Source organism: Elephantulus edwardii, unplaced genomic scaffold (assembly GCF_000299155.1).
Source record: "Elephantulus edwardii isolate Elephantulus edwardi_28Jun2011 unplaced genomic scaffold, EleEdw1.0 scaffold00060, whole genome shotgun sequence".
Taxonomy (NCBI): Eukaryota; Metazoa; Chordata; class Mammalia; order Macroscelidea; family Macroscelididae; genus Elephantulus; species Elephantulus edwardii.
In genome coordinates, this window is record NW_006399810.1 from 13465469 (window position 1) to 13474782 (window position 9314).

The 9314-nt window shown below is 40.1% G+C and overlaps 1 protein-coding gene across 1 annotated transcript in view; it reads left to right on the forward strand.

The window, feature by feature from the left end:
• The window catches only part of WDR60 (WD repeat domain 60), a 290279-nt gene that overhangs the window by 223185 nt on the left and 57780 nt on the right, over positions 1-9314 (forward strand). The window contains exon 17 of the mRNA XM_006887691.1: positions 1481-1610. Coding sequence (XP_006887753.1) covers positions 1481-1610 — 130 coding nt within the window. The remainder of the gene's footprint in view (positions 1-1480; positions 1611-9314) is intronic.

Consider the following 9314-nt stretch of genomic DNA (forward strand, 5'->3'; position numbering starts at 1 on the left):
TGCCTTTTGAAATCTTCTATTCATCTCTTTAGTATCTTGAATTCTTCCCTGTGCCTTGGCTTCTCTGCGCTCCAGTGCAATTTTCATAGTCTCTTGAATATGGAAGGGTTCAAGAGGGAGGTGGAAGGTGTCTGAGAAGGTGGTCCTTTCCATCATGTGTCTTCTCCAAATTGAGTGTCATATGTTTTTGATGTTTGAGGCAGGTACTTACCTGGCTTCCTTGCTGATGGTGCATTCTTTAGGTAATTCTCAGGGTTTTATGTCAGAGTGATTTGATTACAAATCCTTAGTTCCTACAATAGCAATCTCACAGCCAGCCAATCAACCCAGTTAATGGATATTTATTATTTACCAAGACAGCTTTTATTATTGTCTTAAACTTCGACACCTATTTCCTGTCACCCTTTACTTGAACCACAATGTCTGATGTCCTCTAGTCAATCACTATCAAATATTTTTTGGAAATTTTGTCGAGCTCTGTTTCAGTATATGTTAATGTGGAGCTAAGAAGAGAGCCCTGGATCAGGAAAGAAGTGTTGCAGTAGAAGGCTGATCGGTAATGAAGTAAGAATAGACCCAGTGCCAGGGTGGACCTGTGTGCCTGATCGCAGAAGCTCTCTGCCCTCTTCAGTCGTTCTTTTATCAACACCTGTCCACTCTCCATTTAATATTTTTCCTAGATGGACTGTTTCTTCTCCATTACATTGCTTCCAATCTAAAGTTAACCATGCTACCATACTATATAGTGATTTACAGTTTACTGTGAGAAAAATAGAGGTGGGAAGTGCTTGATATTTCTTCATTGACTTAAGAAAATTTAGATGCTCAGTTCTTTTCTTTGTGATTTTCAACAAAGCATTTTTCATGAAAACAGAATATCTAACATTAAATAAGGTAGGTCTGGTGGCCTAGGGATAAGAAACTATACTGCAATCCTGAAGGGATGCAGTTCGATTCCTCTAGCTCTTTTGTGAGAGAAATATGGGTAATCTCCTCCACTGAGGTTAACTGCCTTTGAAAACTTACTGGAGGGTCAGCTATGGGTTGGTTCTGACGTGACTGTATATAAGAGCAACAGCAACAACTGGTGGCTTAGTAGGAAGGAGTTGCTCTGCCAATCCAAAAGTTTACAGTTCGAATCCAACAGCTGCTCTAAGGGAGAAAGATGGGCAGTGTGATTTGTAGCCTCTGAAAACCTACTGGAGGGTCAATTATGAGTTGTGGAGTTTATATTAATGGAACTATTGTTGTTGTTGTTGTTATTAGTTTCTAATATTATGCAGAAAAAAAGGAATACAACTTCTTTATAAAGTTATTAGTGTGTCTTACTCTAAGTAGTCATTTGGAGAAATGAATGAAATGGAAAGATAATCTTTCTGACAAGAATATACTTTAAATACTTTGATTAAAGAGCTATCATTTTATGTTAAGGAGGTTGCCGAAATTTTTAGACTAAAGAATCATCATTTATATTTGAAAGGTGATCACAGTTTTGCTTGAAGAAGATCGTGTGGCAGCTGAACCCAAGTGGAACCTCAGGGCTCAAGACAACACCCTTTCATTTAGTGATAGTTCCTCTCAATTGAACACCAGTCTGCCATTCCTTCAAAGTAAGAGGCCTGCTTTGAATGTGTTCTAACGTCTAGCAATTAAGTTGTTATATTGAAAAAAATCTTTAGTACTATGTACTGTATTAATGTGATGGGTTTTTATTTGTTGTAAAGCAGAGAGATTCTGAAATACCCAAAAGTCAGTGATTACATTTTTTCCCTTAAACGTTATAACTAACAATTTTTTGAAGATTATTAGAAGTGGGGCCTATAATAATGTAATGAAATGAGGGTATTAGGGATTATTTAGAGGAGTGGAAACAAGTTTTTTTATACTTATCTTAAATCCCATTTTGTTTTTTTAGTCTACTTATTTGGTTTCTTTTTATTTTTAGAATAGAATAAACAATGAAAGGGGAGAGAGAGAGAGAGAGTTAAATAAGTGTTGTATAATTAAAAAAACCTATAGATTTGCATAACAAGATTTTTTAAAATACAGGTTTACTTAAATTTTTTAATCTATTGATAGTTATACAACATACAATGCTAAACCGAAATACAAAGCCCATGATGGCAAACAAAATAAATTACTTAGTTAAATAAAATTGCTTAGTTAAAACATACTGCAGTTGAAATACTAAATTTAATATATATAAGCTAGGAACCTCTATGCCTTAAAGTAAAAAGATTAGGAATGAAGTTGTGGAGGTGAAGTGGTGGTTTTCGTGCTGGTTTGTGTGGAGGATGACTGGAATGAGGGTGGGTCCAACAGTCGGCTTCTCTTCAGCACATTAGGTTGTTTACAGTGTCCACAGGCCTTTGGGACGCAGGAAGAGTCAGATTCTTATGCCACTGGTTCAGACATTTAATGTGAAACCTAATGCATTAAACATTCAATTAAGTATTTTGTGATTTCCATTCTTCTCAAGGTAGCCACAGTTTGTTGTTATCCATACAGTCAGATGCCTTTGCAAAGTCAATTAAACACAGATAAACATTCTTCTGGTACTCTCTGCTTTTGGCCAAGATCCAAGTGCCACACTCCTGGCACCAGCAGTCAGAAAACCAGAAGATTAATTTCACTGGGAAAGTCTGCTGTCAAAGATCTCTCTAGGATACTGAAGAGCAGTGATGTCAGTCTGGAGGCTAAGGTGTGCCTGATACAGGCCACGGTCTTCGCAGTTACTTGCTGTGCATCAATGAGCTGAAAAATGACTAAAGATGATAGGAGAATCAATTCCTTTGAGTTGTGGTGCTAGAGAAGAGTGTTGAACAAATGCATGCAGTTCCTGCCAGGAGAACAAACAGGTCAGACCTGGAGAGGGTGAAACCAATCTGCTCTCTGGAGGCAAGGAATTTGAAGTTCTGTCTCATATACTTTGGGCACATGGCTAGGATGGACCAGTCCTTGGAGAAGAACATCATTCTTGGAAGGATGGAGGAACAGTGCAAGAGAGGAAGACCCAGTGACTGGAGGAATTGGATTAAATATCTTGGAGTCATTGAGATTGACTCAGGATAGGGCAGGGTTCAGAGCTGTTTTGTACATAGAGTCACTATGAGTCATAGGTGACTTGACAGAACATAATAACAACTTCCTATAAACTGGATAGGGACAAAAGTATTATACTAGAAAATGAAATCCTTTTAGAGTTGTTGTATACTATGATCCAGAGCTGACTTAATAGCTGACCCTCCAGTTGATTTCAGAGGCAGTAAACAGTATGGGAAGAGGTCACCCCTCTCTTTCCTGTGGAGCAGCTGATGGGTTCAAACCACCTGCTTTTGGGTTGGCATTGTAACTTCTTGGAATTTGAACCCAGAGTCCCCTTCACTACATAGGATTTATAAACGTAAGGTAAACAAAAAAGGAAGGAAATGAAAAAAAAATATGTTTGATAAAGCCAGCTCATTCAATGAGTTGAATGCAGGCTGCTCATTCATGAATTTATTAGTGTTTGTTGAGTACCAGATGACAGAGTTCTAGGAGGAAAGCATACACTTTGCAAAGAAAGGAAATGTTATACAACAAGAGTGTTTCACAAAATTTAATGAAGAAAACCTCACTGTGAATGTGACATTTTGAGGGAAAATGAGAAGGTGAGAGAATGAATCACCAGGGTATCTGGGGAAAGTCTCCAGGTAGAGCAGTCAGTGTGTGAGATTGCTGAGGCCAGCATGTGCCTGAGACCTCAGAGGAACAGGAGGACAGCATGGAGGCCGAGACAGGAGAGTGGTAGAAGAGTCTGGAGTCTAAAAATCACCACTCTGTGTGAGACTGAATAATAACAACAGCAAAGTTGATGGGGAGTATGAAACTAGAGAGGCACAGCATTCAAAAACGTCATTGGTGCCAAATAACAAAAGTACCCAATAGACATGAGAGCAGTTTGACATACACTAGAATTAAGAAAATACATTACTATACAAGAAGTATAACACTTTGTCTTGAAAGAGAAAGACCTAAATTTTGCTGTTGAACATCTAACGGGCTTAGATTGTGAGTTATTGTGAAACAGAGCCAGAATGTTTTTTGAAACCAGAGGGGTGTCTGAAAATGCAGGCAGTGCACATAAGGCTGGTGAAGCCTGTGGTATATGAGCCATTTTGTGAAAATGTGGTGTGGTTTAGCTGGGTGCAGCTGCCTGCATTTACCTAGTGTTTCTCACAGAAAAAATGACGTGGACGTAAATAGAAATTCTCCTTGTGATCAAATGACTCCTAATATATGTATTCCTAACAGATTAATGAAATCTTTAGTTCCTTCAGCTTAACAGATGCTGGGCAGATTCAGTCCTTTTGATTTTCTGACTCTAGCTCTTTGCACATTTCATTATAATACTTTCCTTTGTCTTCCTGAGCTGCCCTTTGAAATCTTCTGTTCAGCTCCTTAGTTTCTTTATTTCTTCCCTTTGTTTTGTCTTCTTGGTGCTCTAGTGCAATATTCACAATCTTGTTTGACATCCATCTTGGTCTTCTCTTCTTCCTCTGTTTTGGTAATGACCTTTTGCTTTCTTCATGGATGATACTTTTGATATCCTCCTACAACTCATCTGGTCTTCGCTCATTGGTATTCAAGGCCTCAAACCTGTTCCTGAGATGGTTTTGAAATTCTGATGGAATAGACTCAAGGTCAAATTTTGGTTCCTCTGGATTTAATTTTCTTAAACATCAGCTTGAACTTGCATATGAGTATTTGCTGGTCTTTTCCACAGTCAGCACCTTGCCTAGTTTCACAGATATTGACCTTCTCCAGTCATTTCCCCCCCCCCCCCACTCCCAGATGTAATCTGTTTGATTCCTGTGCATACCATCAGGTGAAATACATGTGTATAGCCTGCATTTGTGGTTCTTATAAAAAGTATTTGCAATGAATAAATCATTGATTGTATAGAATTTTATCATTCTATCTCCAGCTTCATTTCTGTCTCCAAGTCCACATTTTTCAACTGAAGCTTCTTTTCTGTTCTCAACTTTTGCATTCCAGCCACCCATTATTATTAATGGATCTTGATTGTATGGTCAATCATTTCTGACTGCAAAAGTTGATAGGAATCCTTTATTTCTTTCTCTTTGACTCTAGTTATTGGTGCATATATTTGAATGATAGTCATATTCACTGGACTTCCTTGTATACATATGGATATTATCCTGTAAATCACAACATTGTATATCAGGATGGATCTAGAAATGACATTTTAAATACAAAAGCAACCCCATTTTTCCTCATCTCGTCTCTGGCATAGTAGATCATATGATTGTCTGACTCAGAATGTCCACTGCATTGTGTGTTATCATATACATTATATTTCACACATTCTTACATTCATGTTGTGTTTGATATGATCATTCCCATATGTTGTGTTTTATAAAATGAATCACCATCAATCTGTGCCCACTATTACTCTGTTTTTTCAGGTCTCTGTCTTTCCTAATTCCTTCACCTCTTCCCTTCACTCACCAGGTCTGTTACCCCGTGATTTTTCCCCCCTCTTCACCCTCACCCACCCTGCTTCCTCTTCTTACCCCTTTGGATTTTCATGTCATTGTGAAATGTTGTGGTTTTTTTCTTTCTTTTTTTTCAGTCAGTAGGTTTTCTTTTCATCCTATTGGAAGTTTTTGATGTGCACAGGGACTTAATCTTTAGAAGGTCCCATTCATCAATGTTATCCTTTCCTGGTTGTGCCTAACTCTGCTGTTAACAAGCTTATCTCCAGGGCAGCCCATTCCCTTCCCTTTTAATACTTCATATTCAGCGTTCATTTATAACATACACTTTTTTTATCCTCTCCAGTTTTTTATTTGCATTTAACCACCAATACACACTGTGCTTTACCCTTGCACATTGTGTTCTACACCATTCCTTTTGCACACTGTACTTCAAAGACTTGACTACCACTTATCCCCATCTATTATCACACTGTCTCCTCCCTTAGTCCCTGTAAAATCTTCCTCCAGTCTCTCTCCCTCTGTCCAGCACCTTCATCATCCCAGTGATCATTTCCCCTTTCCCTCTTTTTGCCTCCCCATTTCATTGGTTTTTATGCAATAATTTTACATTGTGCTTCATACAATCAACTATATTGGTTGTGTTTTATATAATTAATTTCCATTGATCTGTGCCTACTATTTACAATGTCATTTTACGTTTCCATTGTTTCTTTCCTTGTCTTTCATCACCCCCCCACCCTGTCTTTCCACTAAACTCTGCTGTCCTAGTGATTTCCATTTTTCTCTTTTACTATTCTCTTCCCTCTTTCCCCTACCCCTTTTGGATGTTTTTACAAATTTTACTACTTATCCTTCTGTTTTTACAATAATGATGCTATGCAGTATTTGTTGTCCTAATGAGACTGAGTTCACTCAGCATAATGTTCTCCAGACTCTCCCATTTTATATGCTATTTTAGAAAATGATTATTCTTTAGTGCTGCATAGTATTTCATTGTGTGAATGTACCACAGTTTCTCAATCCATTTATTTGTTGATAGGTACCTGGGCTGTTTTCATCTCATTGCTTTGTGAATAATGCTTCTATGACCATAAGTACACATATCTCCATTAGAGTCTCAGTTCTGTTTTCTTTGGTTACTGTGTAGATCACAACAAATTGTGGCTAATATTGAGTAGAATGGGAATCCCAGGACACTTGATTGTGCTCATGTGAAACCTATACTTGAACCAGGAAGCAATCCTCAGAACAGAGGAAGGAAACATTGCATGGTTGAAAATCAAGAAAGGAGTATGGCAGAGATGCTTCCTGTCTCCATACCTCTTCAATCTATTGTTGTTGTTTGTTATTATGTGCCATTAAGTCACTTGCGACTCATAGCGACCCTATGTACAAGGAGCCCTAAACGCTGTTCTATCTGTGCCAACCTAGCTATCTCAAACACACTCATTCCCACCACTCCAGTCACAGAATCGATCCATCTCATCAAAGGTCTTCCTCTCCTTCCCTGCCCCTCTACTCTGCCAAACATGTTGTCCCTCTCCAAGGACCAGTCCCTCCTTGCAACTTGCCCAAAGTATGTCAGACGAAGCTTCAGAATCCTTGACTCCCAGGAGCATTCCGGCTTCACCTTTTCCAGGACAAACCTGTTTGTTCCCCTAGCAGTCCATAGTATATTCAGCCCTCTTCTCCAGCACCACAGCTCAAAGGCATCAATTCTCTTTCTATCATCCCTATTCACTGTCCAGCTCTCTGATGCATAGCATGTAATTGAGGATCATGTCATTTGGGAGGCTAGGATTTGTGAGGAATAATGTGGCATCAGGATTGGAGGAAGACTCATCAACAACCCGAGTTATGCAAATGACATAATCTTGCTTGCTTAAACTGAAAAGGACCTGAAGTACTTGCTGCAGAAGGTTAAAGACTGTAGTCTTGAATATTGTTTGAAGCTCAACATCAAGAAGACAAAAATTCTCCCCACTGGGCTGACTGGCAGCACAATGATAGATGGAGAAGAGACTGAGGCTGGTAAGAATTTCAGCTTGCTTAGCTCCACAATCAGGAAATCAGGCCCAGCAGACAGGAAATCAAAAGAAAAAATGCACTGGGAAAATGTGCAGTCAGGGGCCTCTCTAGAGTACTGAGAAACAGCAGTGTCCCTCTAGAGATTAAGGTGCACCTGAACTAGGCCATGGTCTTTGCAGTTACTTGCTGTGCATCAGAGAGCTGGATAATGAGTAAGGATGACAAAAAGAAGAATTGATGCCTTTGAGTTATGATGATGAAGAAGAGTAGTGAACATACCATAAACTACCAAGAGAACAAACAGATTTGTATTGCAGAAGGTAAAGCTAAGTTTCACCTTGGAGGCAAGGATTTTGAAGCTCCTTCTCACATACTTTGGGCACATGGCCAGGAGGGACTGGTCCTTGGAGAAGGACGTCATGCTTTGAAGGGTAGAGGGACAGCACAAGAGAGGAAGACTGTGGATGAGATTCAGTGACACAGTAACTGGAGTAGTGTGGGGCTAGATGTGTCAGAGTCAATGAGACTGGCTCAGGATAGGGCAGGTTTAGGAGCTGTAATACATAGGGACGCTGTGGGTAACAAGTGACTCGACAGTACATACCAATAGCAATAACATATTCCTAGCAGTGGAATAATAGGTCATATGGTATATATATATGTTCACATTTTTGAGGAAACATCAAACTGTCTTCCAGAGTGGTTGTACCATTTTATAATTCTACCAACAGTGTAGAAGAGTTCCTATCAAGGGTGAGCACTCTGCATTGGTTATGGGAAGACAGACTGAGGCATCCCTGGGGTTATAGGTCCCTCCACCTGGGGGTGGACAGTACCTGGGGTTGCTTACTTCCACAGCTGTGGGGTCATCCCACGGGCCAAGCAGGACAAGAGACTTTAGTATACAGAACTTCAATCAGAGGAAATAATTTTGTTAGCTCTTTGCAACAGAGGGCTGACTTGGGGCAGTCCTGATCTCTCACCACACCAGAGACAAAGAAAGACACTAAGCTGCATGAGAAAAGGTGAGAGGAGGTGAGACTCTGTGCTAGAGCAAGCATGCTCCATTGCTTGTGGGGAGACGGGACATAAGGTGTCCCTGGGGTTATAGGTCCCTGCACCTGAATATCCTTGCCTCTGTGACTGCAGAGCCATCCCAGGGGCCAAGCAGGACAGGTACTTTAGTATACAGAACTTGAAGCAGAGGAAAGAATTTTCATAGCTCTCTGGGAGATAGAGAGGGCTGACTTGAGAACCCCTGCACATAAGCTGCTTGAGCTGGCAGCCTTGATCTCTAATCTCGTGCCACTCCAGAGGCAAAGACATTAAGCTTCAGGAGAAAAAGTGCATGAGAAACGGCTTGAGTAGAGCACCTTGTCTCATACCATTCAACCACTTCATACATGAAAGTTTGTAGAGCTGTGTTAGGGGATTACATCAAGGCAAGATTTCCTACAGGGCTGCAATGCAGAACAGAGAGAACCTCAAGGATTTTGGGAAAGACAAATTTTCCCAGAAAAGACTCACAGAGTGAGTAGCTCACCCAATAGACTGAACATTTTAACTTGGCATCTAATTAGTAACATTATAAAGCCAAGAACCAACATCAACTTTTGCAGTTGTTGTTGTTATGTGCTGTCGAGTCGTTTGCGACTCATAGCGACCCTATGCACAACAGCCCTAAACCCTGCTCTATCCTGCGCCAACCACACCGCCTCTGACACGCCCATCTCGATTACCCCAGTCACTGAATCAATCCATCTCATAGAGGGTCTTCCCCTCCTG